This window comes from Mobula hypostoma, chromosome 5 (assembly GCF_963921235.1).
Source record: "Mobula hypostoma chromosome 5, sMobHyp1.1, whole genome shotgun sequence".
Taxonomy (NCBI): Eukaryota; Metazoa; Chordata; class Chondrichthyes; order Myliobatiformes; family Myliobatidae; genus Mobula; species Mobula hypostoma.
Window position 1 is genome coordinate 7,737,346 of NC_086101.1, and position 25,576 is coordinate 7,762,921.

The following is a 25,576-nucleotide window of genomic DNA, read 5'->3' on the forward strand; positions in this document are numbered from 1 at the left end:
AGTGTGGAGAATCAGAGGGATCTTGGGGTCAAAGTCCATAGGACGCTCAAAGCAGCTGCGCAGGTTGACTCTGTGGTTAAGAAGGCACACGGTGTATTGGCCTTCATCAATTGTGGAATTGAATTTAGGAGTCGAGAGGTAATGTTGCAGCTATATAGGACCCTGGTCAGACCCCACTTGGAGTATTGTTCTCAGTTGTGGTCGCCTCACTGCAGGAAGGATGTGGAAGCTGTAGAAAGGGTGCAGAGGAGATATACAAGGATGTTGCCTGGATTGAGGAGCATGCCTTATGAAAACAGGTTGAGTGAACTCGGCCTTTTCTCCTTGGAGCAACGGAAGATGAGAGGTGATCTGATAGTGGTGTGTAAGATGATGAGAGGCACTGATCGTGTGGATAGTCAGAGGCTTTTTCCCAGGGCTGAAATGGTTGCCACAAGAGGACACAGGTTTAAGGTGCTGGGGGTAGGTACAGAGGAGATGCCAGGGGTAAGGTTTTTTTTATATATAAACACAGAGAGTGGTGAATGCGTGGAATGGGCTGCCGGTAAGTGGTGGAGGCGGATACAATAGGGTCTTTTAAGGGACTTTTGGATAGGTACATGGAGCTTAGAAAAATAGAGGGCCATGGGGAAGCCTAGAAATTTCTAAGGTAGGGACATGTTCGGCACAACTTTGTGGGCCGAAGGGCCTGTATTGTACTGTAGGTTTTCTATGTTTCTACTCCAAACCCCAGTACACCCTGAGGTGCAATAACAGGGTGCAATAATAACCAGAGTTATTAACCATCTTCCCCATCAGAGTTCTGAACTGTGCACGAACCTGGAAACATTACTGCACTATTATTGGTCCCTTTTTTTTTGCACTCGTTTCTTATTAATAATCCATTTTATGTATTTCACCTGTACTGCTGCCACAAAAGAACAAAATTCACAGCATACGCTGCTGATAATATTCTGGTTCTGGGGATTTACAGAAATGGGCATTTGACGGCTGACGTGGGCCTAATAGGACTAAGAGCCTGTTTCTCTGCTATCTCCCTCCCTCTCTCACACACAAACACACACAGCTCACCTGGATCCCATATCCGGGGCCCGGCATGAACACCTTCGTCCCGATCACATGTGACAGGTTTCTGGGTTTGCTCCACGTCCGCCCGTCGTCGCAGCTCTCGATCAGGAGCGTGCTGGAGACATTGCAACGGTAGTAGTGGGCACACATCGTGAAGACGATAAAGATGCGGCCCACCTCCTCGTCGACCAGTATCACCCCCAGGTTCAGGCCGTCGATCTTTGAGCCGTCGTTGTCCAGGAAGGTGGTTGGACTCCAGGTGACACCTGGTGGAGACACCAAGAGATGTGTTGGGAAATGGAATCTTTCAGCAAAGCAGTTCAGCACAGCACAGGTCCTACCAAGGAGAAGATGGCGGCGCGACGCAGCGCGCGCAGCCACTCCGGTGAATGATATCTGTAATCTGTCAAGTAGGGTGCCGTGCACAATCCTGATTTGATGGAGACAGACGTGAGCGTACGGAGGAACATCTGGAGAAACTTCTGAAATGCCTGTTTTGCTGCCGCTGTTACTGTGTGATCCAGAATCTCCAGAGGGGAACGCCCCAAATCCTCGGCTTTGCTTGTTGCTCGGCGGCTGGGATGGAGTCGAAGCGCTTGGCAGAGATGGTGCCCGGTGTTGAAGGGCTGGTCAGAGGCTCGAAGTTTTTGGACGGACTCAGAGTCGGCTGGGGTCGGGTGCTTCCAATGCATCGACAGTTGTCGGTGCCTGGAGGTTTATGGCAGAGAGAGTTTCTCCCTTCTGCCGCCTGCTATCCAGACTATCGGGAGTTGATGGGAACTTTGAGAGTTCTTTTTTACCATTCCCGTGGCCTGCTCTTTATCATATTATGGTATTGTTTTGCACTGCTGTAACTATATGTAACTATAAACAGATGTTCCTGTATTCTGACACTGTGTCCTCTGATCCTGGACTGCCCCGCCATAGGAAACATCCTTTCCACATCTATTCTGTTGAGGTCTTTCAATATTTAATAAGTTTCAATGAGGTCACCTCTCCTTCTAAATTCCAGGGAGTACAGAGCTGGAGCCATCCAATGCTCCCCATATGATCGCAAACACGAGGAATTCTGCAGATGCTGGAATTTCAAGCAACACACATAAGAGCTGCTGGTGAACACAGCAGGCCAGGCAGCGTCTCTAGGAAGAGGTACAGTCGACGTTTCGGGCCGAGACCCTTCGTCAGGGCTAACTGAAGGAAGAGCTGGTAAGAGATTTGAAAGCGGGAGGGTGAGGGGGAGATCCGAAATGATAGGAGAAGACAGGAGGGGGAGGGATGGAGCCAAGAGCTGGACAGTTGATTGGCAAAAGGGATATGAGAGGATCATGGGACAGGAGGCCTAGGGAGAAAGACAGGGGGAGGGGAGAAGCCCAGAGGATGGGCAAGGGGTACAGAGAGAGGGACAGAGGGAGAAAAAGGAGAGAGAGAGAAAAAGAATGTGTACACATAAATAAATTCACGATGGGTACGAGGGGGAGGTGGGGCATTAGCAGAAGTTTGAGAAGTCAATGTTCATGCCATCAGGTTGGAGGCTACCCAGACGGAATATAAGGTGTTGTTCCTCCAACCTGAGTGTGGCTTCTGTCCGCCAGAGAAAGCAGGATCTCCCAGTGGCCACACATTTTAATTCAGTGTCCCATTCCCATTCTGATATGTCTATCCATGGCCTCCTCTACTGTAAAGATGAAGCCTCTTGAAATGAACGCTGAGATTAGATTTGCTTTCTTTGCCACTGACTCAACCTACAAATTAACCTTCAGGTAGTCCTGTATAAGGACTCCCAGGTGACTTAGAACACCACTGTTCACTGACCTCCAGACAGAATATGCTCCATCTACTGCCCCCACAAAGAACACAGACTTCAAAAAACATCTCCAATTTCTCAGTGCCCATTAAAGACAGGCAGGCTTTCATCAATTTGGCCCATTCCCAGTCTTTTTAGGACTTCCCACTTTGCAACAGAAACTGATACGCAATAGGCAAGCAGATGCCAACCAGATTGGAGTGTGGTTCCAAACTGGGCTGTTTAAGGACCAGTTTTGGAGAGCAGGACTATCAAAGCAGAGTTTGAATATCACCATGACAACCCAGTCCTGCATCTTTCCCCATCAACAGGCCACTGGTTCTCTTCTGATAACACACCGTCATTCAAACCAATGCACTCAGCGGGGAGACATGCCAATGGCTTGATTGCAATGCAGAAACAGACCCAAGCACTATTGCAACACCACATTGCAAGGACAAGACCCAATGCTTTTCACCTTGCATCACTGCAGAATGTTACTTCATGCAATTCAGGAAGAAATGCTTAACATTGCTAATGGTTACCACAGAACCCTAACTGGTCGACTAACGTCTTTAAGGGAAGAATATCAGCCATCCTTGCACACACACGTGACGGTCGAACCTCGAGAACTTGGTTCATTTTTAACCACATCTGAGATGGCTCTGCAGCTGATTCAGTCTGGACATTCAAGAAAGTGTAATCCATGGCCTTGCTTTTTGCAACACTATCTCCCAAAGATCAAAGTACTAAAGATTAGCTTTATTTGACAAGTTCACTCATGCTGAGTTGAGCATCGAACTAGCAACTCGACCTCATCAAACAAACGCTAAAAAAAAATTTAGCGAAGTTGCCGCCCAATACCCCTAACAGTGAGGGGAGGAGCATTTTATTTGCCCCATACAGTGAAATTTGTCATTTTGCATCAACGGCCAACGTAGCACGCCCACAAATTAGTAACCGAATCCTGTACGTGAGGGGAAACTTGGAGCATTCCGAGGCAACTCACTCGGCCACATGAAGAATGTATAGACTCCTTACGGACAGTAGCAGGAAGTGAACCGCCATCTCTGACGCTGTAAGAGCGTCACGCTAACGACTACACGGCCGTGCTGCCCTCCACAATTACCCGGTGGAGGAGAATAAAGGACGATTACATTTTTTTGAGTTGACTAAGAAAATGCTCCAGGGCTGAGTGGGTGAAGCACAGTCTTATCTTGATGGCATGAAGGTGCAATTTGTACTTTTGTTTCTACAGCAGCGGAGGCGCTGTTTACAATACTTACTAAAGTATCCAGAGGACAGAAGAAATTCCCCTTTGGCTACACCAGTGAGGTAGACATCACCGTCCACTCAGCGCACGTTTCCCTTTCAAAATGTCACAACGTCGCTCCCGATCAGATTCAGATTTGCTTATCACACCGAAACAAGGTGAAACGTGGTACAACTGTCACCACACATTCTGGCGCCAACGTAGCATACGCACCATGTTTGGCAGAACAACAACAACACACCAACAGAAATCAACGAGAAAATCTGCAGATTCTGGAAATCCAGAGCAATACACACACAAAACGCTAGAGGAACTCAGCAGTCAGGCAGCATCTATGGAAGTGAACAAACAGTTAAAACTTGCCCCTTTGAGTACATCGGGCTTCAGATTTCCACCCCCAATGACACAAGTGCCTCGGTTTCTTGACTTGCCAACTTCGGTCTTCAACCTTCGCTATCAACCCCAGGACTCGCCGTTCATGGGACTTTGAACTCTGAGCCTCGAGTTCCGGACTCGTGTGGGTTTCTGACCCTGAGGCTTGCTGACGTTGGGGCATTGTCCGCCCCAAGTCCGCTTGGGCTCGTAGAGTCGCAGCCATGTGGCCTCCAAGTACTGGGCTCACCAACACTGGTCTTTGACCACATGGACCTTCAGTCCTGGGACTCGTTAACCTGGGGGGGGGGGGGGACTTACCAACCTGACCAATGTGGTAGACCAGCGGTCCCCAACCACCGGGCCGCAAAGCATGCGTTACCAGGCCATGAAGAAACAATATGATTTGGCCTTTCCTCATTCCCGGTCACGCATTGTTGAGCCATTACGCATGCGAGGTCATTATCTTCATTATGTCAGCGCGGGAAGGAGATCAACTCCTCGAGCTTGCAAATGACGGCAGGCTGAAAAGTATGTTTGACATAACATCTCTGCCGGCATTCTGGATCAAAGTCAAGGCTAAATATCCTGAGACAGCCACGAAAGCACTGAAAACGTTGCTTCCATCATATTTCTGCGAAGCGGAGCTTTCTGCAATGAATGCAACGAGAATTAAATTGCGGAATAGGCTGGACATAAGGAACCCCCTTCGAGGATCGCTGTCTCCCATCACCCCTCGACGGGACCTCTTGTTGCAGGGAAACAATCCCAGGGCTCCCACTGATTCAGCAATATTGGTGTGTTGCAATGATTTTATATGTCCAAACGGGGAAAATATGCGCTGTGTGTTTAATATCCAAACGTTACTTAAAATGTTATGATGCTATTGACTTATATAACCATATAACAATTACAGCACGGAAACAGGCCATCTCTGCCCTTCTAGTCCCACCGACCTGCACCCAGCCCATAACCCTCCATTCCTTTCCTGTCCATATACCCATCCAATTTTTCTTTAAATGATAATATCGAACCTGTTTCTGCCACTTCTACTGGAAGTTCGTTCAACACTTACTTCAAGCCCCCCTGTCCTCCCCTGATAATTGAGTTATCGCTATATTCATGCGAGGAAAATATGTGCTGTGTGTTTAATATTAAATTCGTTAGATAAACCGTTTTAGAAACGAAACTGAGTGTATTAGCCACTTATCCCCTATATTCCGGTCGTGATTAACACCCCCCGCCCCCCCCCCCGCTGAACAGAATCGCCAAAAACGAGTTGCAGGAAAAAGAAAATCGGCAGCCGCACGCATACACAGGTTACGCATGCGCACTGGTGCCCACGCAAGGCTTCATGGTCATTGTAGTCTTTCTCAGAGTAAACACAACGTATTTGACTGCTACACTTGTCCGTTGGCAACCCTACCCCCGCTCCCCCACCGGGTCGGCCGGTCTGCAAGAATATTGTCCATATTAAACCAGTCCGCAGTGCAAAAAAGGTTGGGGACCCCTGTGGTAGACACTTAACTAGTCTTACAGCCTGTGCACGTTTCCCCTTCAAAGTGTTCGAACTTTTCTCCAGATCAAAGACTAACATCATTTCAACTAAAACACTAAAGGACATGATTAAGGAGCATTTGGTGGCTCTGGGCCTATACTCGCTGAAGGTTACAGTGCCTTGTGAAAGCATTCAGCCCCCAACCCCTGGTTCACAGAAGTGAATTTGGATTTGGATGAGCAGAGTGAGGGCTTTGTGGCCAGGTTTGCAGGCGATACAAAGATAGGTGGAGGGGCAGATAGTGCTGAGGAGGCAGAGAGTCTGCAGAAGCATACAGACAGACTGAGAATGGGGAAAGAAGTGGCTTATGGAACATAATGTAGAGAAATGTATGGTCATGCATTTTGGTAGAAGGTACAAAGGTGTAGACTGTTTTCTAAATGGGGAATAAAATTCAGAAATTTGAGATGCAAAGATACTTGGGAGCCCTTGTGCATTATTCTCCAAGGGTTAACCTGCAGGTTGAGTCAGGGGTGAAGAAAGCAAATGCAATGTTAGCATTCATTTCAAGGGTCCAGAGTATTGCAGCAAGGATGTAAAGCTGAGGCTTTATAAGTCATTGGTTAGGCTACATTCGGAGTATTCTGAAACGTTTTAACCCTTTATCTAAGATGTGCTGGCAGGGTCCAGAGGAGGTTCATGAGGATGATTCTGCGAATGAAAGCGTTAACGTATGAAGAGCATTTGATGGCTCTGGGCCTGTATTCACTGACGTTTGGCGGAATGGGAGGGGGGGATTTCATTGAAATCTATCGAGTTTGAAAGGCCTAGATAGAGAGGACGTGGAGAGGATTTCTCCTCTCGTAGCTGGGTCAAGGACCAGAGGGCACAGCCTCAGAATACTTTTCAGAACAGAGATGAGGAGGAATTTCTTCAGCCAGAGGGTGGTGAATCTGTGGAATTCATTGCCACAGATGGCTGAGGAGGTCACGTCATTGACTACATTTAAAGCGGAGGTTGGTAGGTTCTTGTTTCATCAGAGGGTCAAAGTTTACGGGGAGCATGGGATTAAGAGGGATAATCAGCTATGTTGGAATGTCAGAGCAGACTCAATGGGCCAAACGGCCTAATTCTGCTCCTATGACTTATAGACACATGCCAATGATGCGTTGGAGCAGTTCAGCACAGTACAGACCCTTCGGCCCATAATGTTGTACCAACAGGCAAAGGCAAGGCAAGTAGGCAAGTTCATTCCTTATTTAACTATTGAGATAATAGGGTGCAAGTCTACAGGGCCAGTGTTCTGTTCCGGGTATCAGATGTGGGATTTCCAGGAGACTATCAGCCTTCACGATGGCCACATCTGCACCAAGTGCATCAAGATGCAGCTCCTTAGAGACTGTGTTAGGGAACTGGAGCTACAGCAGGGGTAGGGGTAATGGCAGGAGTAGACAACCGTGGCTGACAAGGGAAGTTAAGGACTGCAGAAAGGCTAAGGAAAGGGCAAATCAGGTAGCAAAAGTGAGTGGGAAGTTGGATGATTGGGAAATTTTCAGAGGGCAACTAAAAAGCTATAAGTGAAAAGATGAAATATGACAGCAAACTAGCTAATAATATAAAGCAGGATACCAAAAGTTTCTTTCAGTCATATTAAGAGTAACAGAGGTGAGTGCTGATATTGGACCACTGGAAAGTGCTGCAGGTGAGGTAGTAATGAGGAACCAAGAAATGGCAGTTGAACTTAATGGGTACTTTGCATCAGTCTTCACTGTGGAAGACACTAGCAGTGCACCAGAGGTCCGCGAGTGTCAGGGAGAAGCAGTGAGTGCTATTGCTATTACAAAGGAATAAGTGCTAGGGACCTCAAAGGTCTTAAGGTGGATAAGTGACCTGGACAAGATGGACTACATCCCCAACTCCTGAGAGAGGTTGCTGAAGAGATAACGGATGCATTGGTCATGATCTTTCAAGAATCATTTGAATCTGGCATGGTCCCAGAGGATTGGAAGATTGCAAATGTCACTCCACTCTTTAAGACAAGAGGAAGGCAAAAAAAAAAAAAAGAAATTATGGACCATTTAGCCTAACCGTCGAGGTTGGGAAATTGTTGGAGTCATTATTAAGGATAAGGTTTCAGGATACTTGGATTTCGATAATGGAATTGATGGCTTTGTGGCAAAATTTGTGGATGATATGAAGATAAGGGGAGGGGTAGGTAGTGCTGAGGAAGCAATGCGATTGCAGTAAGACCATAAGACAAAGGAGCAGAAGTAGGCCATTCAGCCCATCGAGTCTGCTCCTCCATCTTATCATGAGCTGATCCATTTTCTCCTATTTAGTCCCACTCCCCTGCCTTCTCACCATAACCTTTGATGCCCTGGCTACTCAGATACCTATCAATCTCTGCCTTAAATACACCCAATGACTTGGCTTCCACTGCTGCCTGTGGCAACAAATTCCATAGATTCACCACCCTCTGACTAAAAAAATTTCTTTGCATTTCTGTTCTGAATGGGCGCCCTTCAATCCTTAAGTCATGCCCTCTCGTACTAGACTCCCCCACCATGGGAAACAACTTTGCCACATCCACTCTGTCCATGCCTTTTAACATTCGAAATGTTTCTATGAGGTCTCCTCTCATTCTTCTAAACTCCGAGGAATACAGTCCAAGAGCGGACAAACGTTCCTCATATGTTAACCCTCTCATTCCCGGAATCATTCTAGTGAATATTCTCTGTACCCTCTCAAACATCAGCACATCATAGACAAATTGGAAGAATGGACAAGAAAGTGGCAGATAGAATACTGTGTTGGGAAATGTATGACCATGCATTTTAGTAAAAGGAACAATAGTGTGGACTATTATCTAAATTGGGAGAAGGTTCAAACATCAGAGGTGCAGAGTGTCTCAGCAGTCCTTGGGCAAGACTCCCAGAAGGTTAATTTACAGGTCGAGTCTGTGGTAAAAAAGGGAAATGAATGTTGGCATTTATTTCAAGGGGAACAGAACATAAAAGTAAGGAAATAATGCTGAGCCTTTATAAGACACTAGACAGGCCGCACTTGGAATACCGTCAACAGTTTTGGGCCCAGTATCCCAGAAAGGCTGTGTTGTCATTGGAGAGAGTTCAGAGGAAGTTCACGAGGATGATTCTGGGGTTCAACGGGTTAACATATGAGGAGCATTTGGCAGCTTTGGGACTGTGCTGACTGGAATTTCAAAGAATGCAGGGAATCTCATTGAAAGAACAAGATAGAATGGATATGGAGAAGATGTTTCTTATGGTAGGGCATCCAGAAGCAGAGGGCACAGCCTCAAAATTGAAAGGTGACCATTAAAACCAGAAATACTGAGGAATTTTTTTTTATTAGCCAGAGAATATTGAATCTGTGAAATATTCTGCCACAGATTGTGGCGTAGGGAAAGTCCATGGGCATATTTAAAGTGGAAGTTGATAGTTTCCTGATTGGTCAGGGCACCAAAGGATGTGGCAAGAAGGCAGATGTATGGGCATGAGTGGGATCCTGGATCCGGATGATACAAAGGCAGAGCAGACTTGATGGGTTGGATGGCCTAATTTTGCTTCTATGCGTATGGTCTAACCTTTTAATTTGTTCCAAGTTTAATCTGATCTCCCTCTCCCTCCACAGTGCCCTCCATTTTTCTATCATCCATATGCCTATCCAAGAGTGTCTTAAATGTCCCGAATGTATCTGCCTCTACCACACCTGGCAGCACATTCCACACATCCACCACTCTGTAAAAAGAAACCTACCTCTTGCATCACTCCTCCCTATACTCCAAACACCTGAAGTTTATCTGCCCTTGCTGTAGTGGTAGTTAATAATGTTAGCCACTCCCACCAGGGAGGAGTTCACATACTGTACAAGCAGGGTTATCAATAAAAGTTCAGCTGAGTATCCTGCATGCTGATGTCCTGGTGTGCTCTGCACTATCCCTCAATATTAACACAATGCTTACCGCCCTGGGAGAAAGCCTGTGGCTATCCACTCAGTCTAAGCTTCTTCTCATCTTCTACACCTCTATCAAGTGGCCTCTCATCCTCCAAAGAGAAAAGCCCTATCTCAATCAACCTTTCCTCATAAGACATACTCTCTATTAAGGCAGCATCCTGGCTAAATCTCTCCTGTACACTCTCTAAAGCTTTGACATCATCCCTATAATGAGGCGACCAGAACTGAATACAATACTCCGAGTTTAATCTAGTCTAACCAGAGTTTTATTGAGCTGCACCATTACTTCGTGGCTCTTGAACTAAATCCATCAAATAAACAGCCAATGCACCATTCTCCTTCTTAACCACCCTAACAACTTGCACTGCAACTTTGAAGGATCCATGTACGTTCACCTCAAAATCCCTCTGTCCCTCCAAAGGTCTCAGATTCCTGCCATGAACCTCGTGCTCTGCCTTTGAGTTTAACTCTCCAAACTCAATCACTTTACCCTTTTCCATGGCATTCAAACAGACTACACGACATAGGAGCAGAATTAGGCCATTTGGCCCATCGTATCTGTTCCTCAGACACGTGGATGGGAAAAGGTTAAGAGGGTCAGGGCCCAAATGGGACGAGTGCAGGAGGACAACTTCGTCAACATATATGAGTGACACCATATGACCAATTTTCATGCTGCAGAATTCTACGATGATCGACTCCAAGGCTGTCAGGGTATTTCAATAACACACAAGCACAAGCCCCAGTAGCCATGACGCATTTTGGGTCAGGAATAAGGCTCTCTGATTGAGATCTACCCTCCATACCCAGTTGGGCTCATTTGTAACCACAGAACCATCAGTGACATTACCTTTAAGCAACCACTTTGAAATGGCTACTTAACCTGGGAAAATCTCTGTTGGATCGACAATACGAACATTTTTGAAAATGAATTTTTGAAAAGTGGTCCATTCTCTAAGGTCATCACCAAGGCAAAGATCTCTCACAGAATCCTTTAGCACAATCTCCCGTCATTCTCCTCTGCTCTGGGGATTGAGGTGCTAACCTAGTCAACTTTTGCCAATAACTCAGGTCCTCAAGTCCTGGCAATTTGAGGGAGACATAAGCAGGACCTTCATTCCTTACTGAAGGACAATGTTTACCCATTCACCTTTATCAGTGGACGTGCGGATGGCAATGAACTTGGCACCAATGTCAGCTGACGAATATTTTCTTGCCTCGGCCACGGCAATGAGTTTATTAGAGGGGGTGATCGCGATGAGTGGGATCCTGAAGGTGTTGACTTCGCCAATGACACCCCTGATCCACAGCAGCTGCTCGTCTTCAATGAGTGGGCGGATCTGGAGGAAAAGGTGGAAGGATAGTTACACTGGACAACGAAGATTTTGCCTCCTGAATACTTTTGCATGTATCTTATGGACTTCACCCTGCCGATCACCATGAAATTTCCCTATCGCACATCATTTTTTGAAATAGCCTATATTTGTATTACAATTCATAACTCAAGTCAGTTAAAATGTTGGCCACAGTGTAAGCTGAGGAGTTTTCTACCTTGCCCGGGTATGCTTAGGCAGGCTGGATGCTGCAGGGCAGGACAGATTTTAGAAAGGCTGTACATTTCCCTGAAGGATTTTGCTACTTGAGGCAGACTTTCCCCAGGATACCCGATACCAAGATTAAGGAAGCAACACACACAAAATGCTGGAGGAACCCAGCAGACCAGGCAGCATCTATGGAAAAAAAGTACAGTCGACGTTTCAGCCCAGCATTTTGTGAGTTGCTTGGACTTTCAACCTCTGCAGATTTTCTGTTTGTGCCAAGATTAAGGAAGGCATTTTTGTTGGTCAACAATTCAAACACGTCATCAGTGACAGGCAATTCAAAGTAGTTCTAGTGGGGCTGGGGATAATCACATAGAAGGCATTCAAGGATGTTGTTGAAAATCTTCTTGGCAACTACCGAGCTTCAAACTACATGCAGCTGGTTAACAACATGCTTCAAGCATACAAAACCATGAAGTGCAACATGTCACTAAAGATTCATTTTCTGCATTCCCATTCAGACATCTTCTCTTGGTGCAATGCTGGCTGATTATTGTTCGACACTAAGGGAGAGCCTCAGACATCGAGTACAAATGAAAATCATCAACAAAACATTTTAACTTAGTTGCACTACTGCAAAGCATCAGCACCTTTATGCAATTAAACTTACTATATTCAATAAAAGTTATATCTTGTTTCTCCAAATTCCTACGTGACACAGGTAGTTCAAAATTATATTGTGTTCAGTTTCAACTGGTCTGTCAGACAGCACTACATCACAAAACAGGCCCTTTGGCCCATCTAGTCCATGATAGACCGTTATTCTGCCTAGTCCCATAGCCCTCCATTCCCTTCACATCCATGCACCTATCAACAATTCTCTAAATTTTGCAATCGAACCTGCATCCACCACCTCCGCTGGCAGCTCGTTCCACACTTGCATCACCCTCTGAGTGAAGTTGTTCCCCTTAAAAATGTCACCCTTCACCCTTAACCCATGACCTTTTGCTCCAGTCTGACGTAATCTCTGCCACTGTTCTGAATGTACAGCAGGATCTTGTGATCATTAGTTTTAGTAGAATGGTAGCACCTTTTGTGAGCCCAGACACGCCACCATCTTACAGGAAGAAATTTGATACAGGTACACAAAATTATGAGGGGTAAATGCATGCAGGCTTTTCCGACTGAGGCTGGGTGGGACTACAACTAGAGGTCATGGGTTGAGGGTGAAAGCTGAAATGTCTAATGGGGACGTGAGGGGGAATTTCTTCACTCAGGGGATTGAGAGAGTGTGGACGTACTGCCAGCACAAGTAGTACAAGCAAGCTCGATTTCAACGTTGAAGAGAAGTTTGGATAGGTACTATACATGGATGGTAGTGGAATGGAGGGCTCTGGACCAAGTCCAGGTAGATGGAAGTAGATAGTTGAAGTGGTTCTGCTTGGACTAGATGGGCCAAAGGGCCTGTTTCTGTGTTGTACTTTTCTATGACGGTTCAGGAGCAACCTCCATAGATGCATCTTGACCTCCAGCAAGAGAGCGCTAGTGATAGGGGACTCGATAGTTAGAGGGGCAGATAGGAGGTTCTGTGGTCGTGACAGAGAATCCAGGATGGTTTGTTGCCTCCTGAGTGCCAGAGTCAAGGATGTCTCTGATCGCTTGCATGACATTCTGAAGTGGGAGGGTGACCAGCCAGATGTCGTGGTGCACATCGGTACCAATGACATAGCAAGGAAGAGTGAGGAGGTCCTGGAGTGTGAGTATAGAGAGCTTGGCAGGAAGTTGAAAAGCAGGACCTCGAGGGTGGTAATCTCAGGATTGCTACCTGTGCTACGTGCCAGTGAGGGTAGGAATAGGATGCTCTGGAGGATGAACAAGTGGCTGAGGAACTGGTGTAGGGGGCAGGGTTTCAGATTTCAGGATCATTGGGACCTCTTCTGGGACAGGTGGGACCTGTACAAGAGAGACGGGTTACACTTGAACTACAAGGGGACCAATATCTTTTCAGGGAGGTTTGTTAGTGCTGTTGGGGAGGCTTTAAACTAGATTTGCAGGGGGATAGGAACCAGAATGCCAGAGCTGACAGTGTGGCTGGGCTGAAAATAAATGATGTTAAAAGTTCAAGCAAAGCTGCAAATAGAAAGGTTGTGAGTGGTGGTAAAATTCTTCTGAGGTGTATATATTTCAATGCTAGGAGTATTGCGAGTTGAGGGCGTGGATTGACACGTGGAATTGTGACGTTATAGCAATTAGTGAAACTTGGCTACAGGAGGGGCAGGACTGGCAGCTTAATATTCCAGGGTTCCGATGTTTCAGATGTGATCGAGGCCGAGGAATGAAAGGTGGGGGAGTAGCATTGCTTGTTAGGGAACATATTACAGCAGTGCTCAGGCAGGACAGATTAGAGGGCTTGTCTACTGAGTCCTTATGGGTGGAGCTGAGAAACAGGAAAGGTATGGCCAGGAAAAAGAGATAGCAGGCAACTGCAGGAAACATAAAGTTGTAGTGGTAGGGGATTTTAATTTTCCACATATTGATTGGAACTCACATACTGTTAGGGGTCTAGATGGGTTAGAGTTTGCAAAATGTGATCAGGAAAAGTTTTCTAAATCAATATATTCAGGTACCAACTAGAGGGGATGCAATATTAGATCTCCTATTCGGAAATGAGTTAGGACAAGTGACGGAAGTGTGTGTAGGGGAGCACTTTGGTTCCACTGATCATAAACAGTTTCAATTTGATCATGGACAAGGATAGATCTGGTCCTAGGGTTGAGGTTCTGAACTGGAAGAAGGCCAAATTTGAAGAAATGAGAAAGGATCTAAAAAGTGTGGATTGGGACAGGTTGTTCTCTGGCAAGGATGTGATCGGTAAGTGGGAAGCCTTCAAAGGAGAAATTTTGAGAGTGCAGAGCTTGTATGTTCCTGTCAGGATTAAAGGCAAAGTGAATAGGAATAAGGAACCTTGGTTCTCAAGGGATATTGCAACTCTGATAAAGAAGAAGAAGGAGTTGTATGAAATGTTTAGGAAACAGGGAGTAAATAAGGTGCTTGAGGAGTATAAAAAGTGCAAGAAAATACTTAAGAAGGAAATCAGGAGGGCTAAAAAAAAGACATGAGGTTGCCTTGGCAGTCAAAGTGAACGATAATCCAAGGAGCTTTTACAGGTATATTAAGAGTAAAAGGATTGTAAGGGATAAAGTTGGTCCTCTTGAAGATAAGAGTGGTTGGCTATGTGTGGAACCAAAAGAAATGGGGGAGATCTTAAATGGCTTTTTGCGTCTGTATTTACTAAGGAAACTGGCATGAAGTCTATGGAATTGAGGGAATCAAGTAGTGAGATCATGGAAACTGTACAGATTGAAAAGGAGGAGGTGCTTGCTATCTTGAGGCAAATTAAAATGGATAAATCCCCAGGACCTGACAGGGTATTCCCCTCGGACCTTGAAGGAGACTAGTGTTGAAATTGCAGGCACCCTGGCAGATATATTTAAAATGTTGGTGTCTACGGGTGAGGTGCCGGAGGATTGGAGAATGGCTCATGTTGTTCCGTTGTTTGAAAAAGGATCGAAAAGTAATTTGGGAATTATAGGCCGGTAAGTTTGACGTCGGTAATGGGTAAGTTATTGGAGGGAGTACTGAGAGACAGAATCTACAAGCATTTGGATAGACAGGGACTTATCAGGGAGAGTCAACATGGCTTTGTGCATGGAAGGTCATGTTTGACCAATCTATTGAAGTTTTTCAAGGAGGTTACCAGGAAAGTGGGTGAAGGGAAGGCAGTGGATGTTGTCTACATGGACTTCAGTAAGGCCTTTGACAAGGTCCCGCATGGGAGGTTAGTTAGGAAAATTCAGTTGCTAGGTATACATGGAGAAGTGGTAAATTGGATTAGACATTGGCTCAATGGAAGAAGCCAAAGAGTGGTAGAGAGAATTGCTTCTCAGAGTGGAGGCCTGTGACTAGTGGTGTGCCACAGGGATCAGTGCTGGATCCATTGTTATTTGTCATCTATATCAATGATCTGGATGATTATGTGGTAAACTGGATCAGCAAATTTGCTGATGATACAAAGATTGGAGGTGCAGTGGACAGTGAGGAAGGTTTTCAAAGCTTGCAGAGGGATTTGGACCAGATGGAAAAATGGGCTGAAAAATGGCAGATGGAGTTTAATACAGACAAGTGTGAGGTATTGCACTTTGGAAGGACAAACCAAGATAGAACGTACAGGGTAAATGGTAAGGCACTGAGGAGTGGAGTGGAACAGAGGGATCTGGGAATACAGATACAAAATTCCCTAAAAATGGCGTCACAGGTAGATAGGGTGATAAAAAGAGCTTTTGGTACATTGGCCTTTATTAATCAACGTATTGAGTATAAGAGCTGGAATGTTATGATGAGGTTGTATAAGGCATTGGTGAGGCTGAATCTGGAGTATTGTGTTCAGTTTTGGTCATCAAATTACAGGAAGGATATTAATAAGGTTGAAAGAGTGCAGAGAAGGTTTACAAAGATGTTGCCGGGACTTGAGAAACGCAGTTACAGAGAAAGGTTGAATAGGTTAGGACTTTATTCCCTGGAGCGTAGAAGAATGAGGGGAGATTTGATAGAGGTATATAAAACTATGATGGGTATAGATAGAGTGAATGCAAGCAGGCTTTTTCCACTGAGGCAAGGGGAGAAAAAAACCAGAGGACATGGGTTAAGGGTGAGGGGGGAAAAGTTTAACGGGAACATTAGGGGGGGTTTCTTCACACAGAGAGTGGTGGGAGTGGAGGTGGTAAATGCGGGTTCTTTTTTAACATTTAAGAATAAATTGGACAGATACATGGATGGGAGGTGTATGGAGGGATATGGTCCATGTGTAGGTCAGTGGGACTAGGCAGAAAATGGTTCGGCACAGCCAAGAAGGGCCAAAAGGCCTGTTTCTGTGCTATAGTTTTTCTATGGTTTTCTGTGGTTTCTAATATAGTGTCAAAGTCACAGAGGATTCACAATGCAGGTGGACAAACAACAGAGGAACAGAAGCTGTCCTCAAGTCTGGTGGTGTGTGCTCCCAACCTTTTGCATCTTCAGCCTGGTTGTAGGAGAGAGAAGACAGAGTAACTCGGGTTCGGTTGGGAAGTACTGCCATTGGTTTATTATTGTCTTGTACACCGTTCATGCAGATCAGATCATTACACAGTGCATTGGGCTGGAAGGTGGTAAAACAATACCAATGTAAAAAGTGTCAAAGTTACAGAAAGAGTCCAGAGCAGGCAAACGATAAAGTGGAAGATCAAGAAGATCATAAGAATGGTAGGGTGAAAGAACCATGGGTGACAAGTGAGGTGGAAAATCTAGTCAGGTGGAAGAAGGCAGCATACATGAGGTTTAGAAAGCAAGTATCAGATGGGTCTATTGAGGAATATAGGGAAGCGAGAAAGGAGCTTCCCTACAAGTTGGGTCTTTATTCTTTCGAAGGTAGAAGGTTGAGGGTGGACTTGATAGAGGTATTTAAAATTATGAGAGGGATAGGTAGATTTGACGTGGATAGGCTTTTTCCATTGAGTGTGGGGGAGATTCAATAAGAGGACATGAGTTGAGAGTTAAAGGGCAAAAGATTAGGGGTAACATGAGGGGGAACTTCTTTACTCAGAGAGTAGTGGCTGTGTGGAACGAGCTTCCAGCAGAAGTGGTTGAGGCAGGTTCAATGTTGTCGTTTAAAGTTAAACTAGACAGCTATATGGACAGGGAAGGAACAGAGGTTTATGGTCTGAGTGTGGGTCGGTGGGACTAGGTGAGAGTAAGAGTTCGGCACGGACGAGAAGGGCTGAGATGGTCTGTTTCCATGCTGTAATTGTTATATGGTTATATGGAGCTTAAGAAGGGGCTGAGAAGAGCAAGAAGGGGGCATGAGAAGGCCTTAGCTAGTAGGGTAAAGGAAAACCCCAAGGCATTCTTCAATTATGTAAAGAACAAAAGGACGACAGGAGTGAAGGTAGCACCGATTAGAGATAAAGGTGGGAAGATGTGCCTGGAGGCTGCGGAAGTGAGCGAGGTCCTCAATAAATACTTCTCTTTGGTATTCACCAATGAGAGGGAACTTGATGAAAGTGAGGACAATATGAGTGAGGTTGATGTTCTGGAGCATGTTGATACCCATGCCTTCTGACTTTCTGTACAAGCTTACCATGTGGAACCTTGTCAAATGCCTTACTAAAATCCATAGATCACATCCACTGCACTACCTTCATCTATATGCCTGGTCACCTCCTCAAAGAACTCTATCAGGCTTGTTGGACGCAATCTGCCTTTCACAAAGCCATACTGACTGTCACTGATCAGACCATGATTCTCTAAATGCCCATAGATCCTATCTCTAAGAATCTTTTCCAACAGCTTTCCCACCACAGACGTAAGGCTCACTGGTCTATAATTACCCGGACTATCCTTACTACCTTTTTTGAACAACTGGACAAGATTCACCTCTCTCCCATCCTCCGGTACCATTCCCGTGGACAACGAGGACATAAAGATCCTAGCCAGAGGCTCAGAAATCTCTTCTCTCGCCTCATGGAGCAGCTTGGGGAATATTCCGTCAGGCCCCGGGGACTTATCCATCCTAATGTATTTTAACAACTCCAACATCTCCTCTGCCTTAATATCAACATGCTCCAGAACATCAACCTCACTCATATTGTCCTCACTGTCATCAAGTTCCCTCTCATTCGTGAATACCGAAGAGAAGTATTCATTGAGGACCTCACTCACTTCCACAGCCACCAGGCACATCTTCCCACCTTTATCTCTCATTGGTCCTACCTTCACTCCTGTCATCCTTTTGTTCTTCACAAAATTGAAGAATGCCTTGGGGTTTTCCTTTACCCTACTCGCCAAGGCCTTGTCATGCCCCCTTCTTGCTCTTCTCAGCCCCTTCTTAAGCTCCTTTCTTGCTACCCTATGTTCCTCAATAGACCCATCTGATCCTTGCTTCCTAAACCTCATGTATGCTGCCTTCTTCCACCTGACTAGATTTTCCACCTCACTTGTCACCCATGGTTCCTTCACCCTACCATTTTTTATCTTCCTCATTGGGACAAATTTATCCCTAACATCCCGCAAGAGATCTCTAAACATCGACCACATGTCCATAGTACATTTCCCTGCAAAAACATCATCCTAATTCACACCCGCAAGTTCTAGTTCTAGCCTGGTAGCCTCAGAATTTGCCCTTCCCCAATTAAAAATGTTCCTGTCCCCTCTGATTCTATCCTTTTCCATGATAATGCTGAAGGCCAGGGAGTGGTGGTCACTGTCCCCCAGATGCTCACCCACTGAGAGATCTGTGACCTGACCTGCTTCGTTACCTAATACTAGATCTAGTATGGCATTCCCCCAGTCGGCCTGGCAACATACCGTGACAGGAATCCGTCTTGGACACACTTAAACTCTGCCCCGTCCAAACCCTTGGAACTAATCAAGTGCCAATCAATATTAGGGAAGTTAAAGTCACCCATGATAACAACCCACATCAAAGTCGCTGGCGAACACAGCAGGCCCAGCCTGAAGTGTTGACTGTACCTCTTCCTAGAGATGCTGCCTGGCCTGCTGCATTTCTCAGCAACTTTGATGTGTTTTGCTTGAATTTCCAGCATCTGCAGAATTCCTCGTGTTTTCATGATAACAATCCTGTTATTTTTGCACCTCTCCAAAATCTGCCTCCCAGTCTGCTCCTCGGTATCTCTGCTGCTACCAGGGGGCCTATAGAATACTCCCAATAGAGTAACTGCTTCCTTCCTGCAGCCTTCGTCTCTGCTGAGACAGCCCACAAGGCAGTGCGGCTATTTACGCACAGCTGGGGATCTGGTTCACGAGCACCAGGGTGTGTCCACACATTGGCGGGCCTGCGTGCTATGTGTGCCTGACCTCCTCCCTGGCCTCTGCAGTTCAGCCCGAGTCCAAAAGTTCAGTTTCCATGTCACCAAAATAAATCAATTAAAGCATGTATGTGTATAAAATAGCACAAAAACAGAAATAATATATATTAAAAAGTGAGATAGTGTTAATGGGTACAATGCCCATTTAGGAATCAGATGGCAGAGGGGAAGAAGTTGTTCCTGAATTGCAGAGTGTGTGTCTTCAGGCTTCTGTACCTCCTTCCTGACAGTAACGATGAGAAGAGGCCCTATCCTGGGAGACGGAGGGCCTTAGTAATGGACGTCACCTTTCTGAGGCCCTGCTCCTTGAAGGTGTCTTGGGTACGACGGAGGCTGGTACTCAAGATGGAGCTGACTAATTTCACAACTTTCTGTAGCTTCTTTCATCCTGTGCAGTCGTTCCCCTCCCCATACCAGACAGTGATGCCGTCTGTCAGAATGCTCTCCACAATACATCTGTCGAAGTTTGAGTGTTTTTGTTGTCAAACCAAACCTCTTCAAGCTCCTAATGAAATATAACCGCTGTCTTGCCTCCTTTATAACTACATCGATCAGTTGGAATCAGGTTAGATCCTCAGAGACCTTAACACCCAGGACCTTGAAATTGCTCACTCTCTTCATTTCTGATCCCTCTATGAGGAATGGTTCGGATTCCCTTGTCTTACCCTTCCTAAAGTCCACAATCAGCTCCTTCATCTTACCGACATTGAGTGCCAGGCTGTGTTATGCAAAAAAAAACTCTGACCAAAGAGATAACCATCTATGATAAAAATCAACCAACTAAGTAGCTAGATTAAAGTGGGATGACACCAGCTGCAGAAATACTAAGAAGCTTCTGCAAAAGTACTGAAAAGCAATTATACTACAATCAGTGCACAATACCTTGAAGAATTACACATATACACTCAGTACAGGAGTGGAACCTGGTGTCACACTTACTGCTGTAGCCAATCCACTTCATGGTGTGAGATGCTCAAAGACAATCTCTGTATACCACTGCTGTAACGTGTGGGTATTTGAATTGCCATTGCCTTCCTGTCAGCTTGAACCACTGCCGGCATTCTCCTGACGCTCCCATTAACGAGGCAATTTCACCCACAGAGCTGCTATTCACTGCATGCTTTCTGTTTTTCACACCATCCTCTGTAAACTCCCTCACAAATTCCTACAGCTGTACCGTGGAGAACATGTTAACTGGTTGCATCACCATCTGGTATGGGGGAGGGGGGCTAACACACAGGATCAAAATAAGCTGCAGAGAGTGTCAAACTCGGTCAGCTCCATCACGGGCACTAACCTCTGTGGTGTCCAGGACAACTTCAATGAGCGATGCCTCAAAAAGGCAGCATCCATCATTAAGGACCTCCTCCACCCAGGTCGTGCCTGATTCTGATTGCTACCGTCAGGCCATCCGATTTCTGAATGGACATTGAACCCATGAACACCACCTCACTACTTTTTAAATTTCAATTTTTGCACTACTCAGTTAACTATTCAATATACGAGGGGTGATTGAGAAGTTCGTGGCCCAAGGTAGAAAGAGAGGTTATTAACTTCAAACTTACTGCATTTTCACTCAAAGGGTTGAACTGCACGTGCATGTAAGGAGAGCTGTATAACTCATCTCCTTCTATCTGAGGCCACTAACTTAGTAATCACCCCTACTGTGGACCACCTGGAGGTCCAAGATGCTCTCGTTACCTGCACGTGCAGTTCAACTCTTTGAGTGATAATGTAGAAAGATTGAAGTTAATAACTCATCTCATTCTACCTTAGGCCAGAAACTAATCAATCACCTCTGCTGTGGACCACTTCGACAAAGAAGGGATCCGTATGCTCCACGACCGCTGGACTAAGTGTGTACATGAAGGAGGGGACTATGTTGAAAAATAAATAAATATGCCAGGTTCTCTAAAATTGACTCTTTCTACCCTAGGCCATGAACTTATCAATCACCCCTCGTATACTTACTGTAATGCAGTTCTTTTCTATTATGTATTGTTTTGAATTGCTGCCACGAAGAAACAAATTTAATGACATGTGGTAGTGGTATTAAATTGGATTTTGAACCGCAGAGACTGTTGTGCTTGAAAAGATCAGCAGTTTGTGAGATACTCAAACACCCTACCAGCACCAACAATCATTTCACATTCACTGAGTCAGCAAAGTCACTGGGATCATCCCCAGTCTGAATAACAACCGAACCTCGTGACCATGTCCACATGCTTTTACGCATTGAGTTGCAACCACATGATTGGTTGATAAGATATTTGCATTAACGAGCAGGTGTACAGAAGTATCTAATAAAGTGGTCACTGAATCTCTTGCTTACAGACAATTATATAAAAATACTAATATAGGAAAGTTAAACTGCAAAGAAAAATAACAATTCTACAGCCTAATCCAACAAGCCAAAGCATCACACAGCAAGCAGTGACAGCTGTGGTCACACTATTGTTTTGCAAACTTCAAACATTTTATTACTTTACTTGCTTTTACTAGGAGGCAATAAACGATACATTCTGGACAATCTTATCAGGCTGTGATGCTGTTTTAGGGGTCACTCAGTCCAAATTGTGATTGTTTTTTTTCTGTACTCTGTTATCTGCAGATTATCATGTTTTTGTAATAAACATAACCTCATACCTCTCTGGAGTGAATCCCATTCGTCAGATTTCTGCCCAGCTCAGCAGACCACTGACATACCCTCACAGTTATCAGGAAGAAAACTGTATGACCAGATTTGGTACAGATTGCAAACTCCTTAGTGAGGTCGAAAATTTCATCATCATGCATGGATGGATGCACCATTAAAAGCAATGGACTCAGCACTAAACCTCATGACCAACAGCCTTGTAACTACAAAAACTCAAGGGACTCAGCACTAAACCTTACAACCAACGGCCTTGCAACTAAGACTCCCCTTGTCCAGCCTATTCAATGGCCCCCGTTTAGTGAGATTGCAAATAACACATGACCTCGGTAACATTTTCCTGTGATTCTCAACGTATATTAATGACAGAGTCTCCACAAGCCTCTTGCATCAAGTATTCTAAAACCTGGGTGAGGAAATATCTCACAGAGCAAAACACTGTGGATGAATGATTCTGTTGTATTTCTGTATTTTTCTGTAAATGCCCACAAGCAAATGAATATGATGGTGGCATATGGTAACATGATAGTAAATTACTTCAAACTGTTAAACTTTGGACAAAAATTCTTCAGTCCAACCCTGGCGTGCACGACCCTGGTGCTCGCCAGCTAATCCCAATTTCCTGCATTCGGCCCATATCCGTCAAGTCCTGCCCCTCCACCTACTGTCCAAGTGCTTTTTCAGTGGCATTGTTACCTGCCCCAAACACTCCCCCTGGCAGCTCGTTCCATACACTCACATCCCAGTCCTGTATGGCCAGCCCCTGATGTGGGCACAGCCGGAGGAAACAACCACCCCATCTCTACTCTGTTAAGCCCCATCCAAAACTCATGCACTTCATTAAGATCTCCGGAACTGAAGAACGTTGGCCCCATTTGCTAAATCTCCCCTCAAACTTGCCAAGCCCGTCGCCAGCACAGTTCGGCCTCAAAGTCACCTACACTCAGCGGCCACTTTATTAGGTACCCCTGCTCCTGTGGCAGCAGCTCAATGTGTAAAAGCATGCAGGAGTGGCCAGAAACAGGTTTAATGCCACCAACACACGTCAGGAGATTTGTTAACTTTACAGCAGTACAGTAAAAGACATGATAAATAGAGAAAAACTATGGTAGTATGTATATCTGTATACACACACACACATATAAATTAGTGCCATGAAATAACAGACAGTACAGTTGCCTGGATTGGGGAGCATGCCTTGTGAGAATAGGTTGAGTGAACTCAGCCTTTTCTCCTTGGAGCGACGGAGGATGAGAGGAGACCTGACAGAGTGTACAAGATGATGAGAGGCATTGATCGTGTGGATAGTCAGGGCTGAAATGGTTGCCACAAGACAACACAGGTTTTAAGTGCTGGGGAGTAGGTATGGAGGAGATGTCAGGGGTAAGTTTTTGACTCAGAGAGTGGTGAGTGCGTGGAATGGGCTGCCGGTAACGGTGGTGGAGGCGGATACGATGGGGTCTTCGGTGAGCCCTCAGTCAGCGTGAATGCACACAACACCTTCTGTCCGTCGCTCGCAATCCATCTCGAACCAAGGGGTCTCTCAGCAGATCGTATGCTACGATTGGTTCTCCCCAGTGTCTTCTCTCTCCATCTCCCGCCAAACAAAAAACCCAAGCACAACCTTAGCGTTCCTCACTAGAGAAACCTTCCCAACAATTTGACCATTCGAAATGGATGGCACACATTTCTCCTCATCTCTTATCTTCAACAATAACCCAAACAAGCTGAAAACAGAACAGGCTGTCCTGACAGAACTGCCAAAATGAAACACATACAGCAGAACAGTAAAAATATGAACCAGGACATTGCATATATATGTCCATTAAATAGTTCAGTTCAAATCAGTAGCCCAAAACAAAAACAGAAATTTAGAAGGTGGTGAGGTAGTGTTCATGAGTTCAATCCATTTAGAAATCGTATGGAAGAGGGGAAGAAACTGTTCCTGAATAACTGAGTGTGTGCCTTCAGGGCTCCATACCCCCTGCCTGATGGTAACAATGGGAAGAAGGCATGTCCTGGGTACAGCGCCAAGGGAGTGATGGTCAAGAGGTTCAGTTGCTGTTCAGATCAGTCATCAGAATAGAGAAGAAATGTGATCTAAGTGACTTTGACCTTGGAGTGCTTGTCAGTGCCAGATGGGGTGTTTGTGCATCTCAGAAACTGCTGATCTCCAGGGGTGTTCACGCACAACAGTCTCTAGGTTTTACAGAAAATGGTGTAAAAAAAATCCAGAGTGGCCATCATGTGGGCATAAACACTTTATTAATGAGAGAGGTCAGACTGGTTTAAGTTCACAGGAAGGCGATAGTAACTCAAATAACCACACATTACAAAAACAGTGATGTGCAGAAGAGCATCCTTGAACGCATATGTTGAACCTTGAAGACCACAAACATACATTCAGTGGCCACTTTATTGGAGGTAGCAAATAAAGTGGCCATTTAGTGTATTCATGCACCATTAGTTATGGTCCTTCACTGCAGCACATGAGCAACACACACTCACACTCTGTTGGAGGAGCTCAGCAGCGATGGAGAGGAATACGCAGTCTATGCTTTGGGCCAAAACCATTTCCTGCAACATCATCTTTTTTCCCGCTTTCCAGACTTGCTACCTGACATGTTGAGTTCAACCAAAAAGCACTGCAGGACCGCACGGTACACTGTTGGTAGACAACTATTGGATCAGGAAACCATCTGCACTTCACAATGTCTATGGCGGGCTTGTAAATTCGTGACAGACTCATCTGACCACAGCAATCACCTATTCAATCTCCTGTTGCCCAGCAGGAGATACAGAAACATCCGCACACAGACATCCAGACTGAGAAACACATGTTCCCCAGGGTTGTCGTGCAACTGAACAATGCACCCCACCCACCCACAGCCCATAGGTACCATGGACACCTCCAAGTGCAACACATGGGCATAATTATTCATACTATATTTTATGTACAATCATTGTTTAATTTAGGTGTCACTCTAAGTAACTCAGACATTATTTTAAAATTTAAATGCTGTCATTGTGTTTTAGTCATTGAATTGCCAGTGTGCAGTTTTGCTCGGAATGGAGCAGCATTGCAATCTCGTCCTCAGCAACGACAATAAAACTCTAACCCAGTCCCTCCCGCATTTTGTGTGTGTTGCTCTGGATTTGCAGCATTTACAGAAATACTTGTGTTTCTTTCTGTAGCACATGATATGCGCCTGCTCTTATCACGAGTCCTTTGGTCACCAAGACATGCAGATGCATCAGAATTATCTGGTCGCGACTCTCTAACCAACAGTCATGCTGTTCAGAATACGAGAGGAGACCTCATCCCACAACCATCTGACTCTCTTTGCACCCATGTCTGTAGGGCTAGGCACAGAGCAAATCCCATCTATAAATTTGCTGACGATACAACTATTGTCAGCAGAACATCAGATGGTGGTGAGGAGACATATTGGAGAGAGACAGATCAGCTGGTAGAGTGGAGTCACAGCAACAAA

General features: G+C 45.4%; 1 protein-coding gene across 1 annotated transcript in view; it reads right to left on the reverse strand.

Annotated features, from left to right (window-relative positions):
• The window catches only part of neu1 (neuraminidase 1), a 61,607-nt gene that overhangs the window by 27,839 nt on the left and 8,192 nt on the right, over positions 1 to 25,576 (reverse strand). Inside the window, exons 2-3 of the mRNA XM_063047959.1 lie at positions 11,120 to 11,309; positions 1,072 to 1,334 (exon numbers count right to left, since the gene is read on the reverse strand). Of these exons, the coding sequence (XP_062904029.1) occupies positions 1,072 to 1,334; positions 11,120 to 11,309 (453 nt within the window). The remainder of the gene's footprint in view (positions 1 to 1,071; positions 1,335 to 11,119; positions 11,310 to 25,576) is intronic.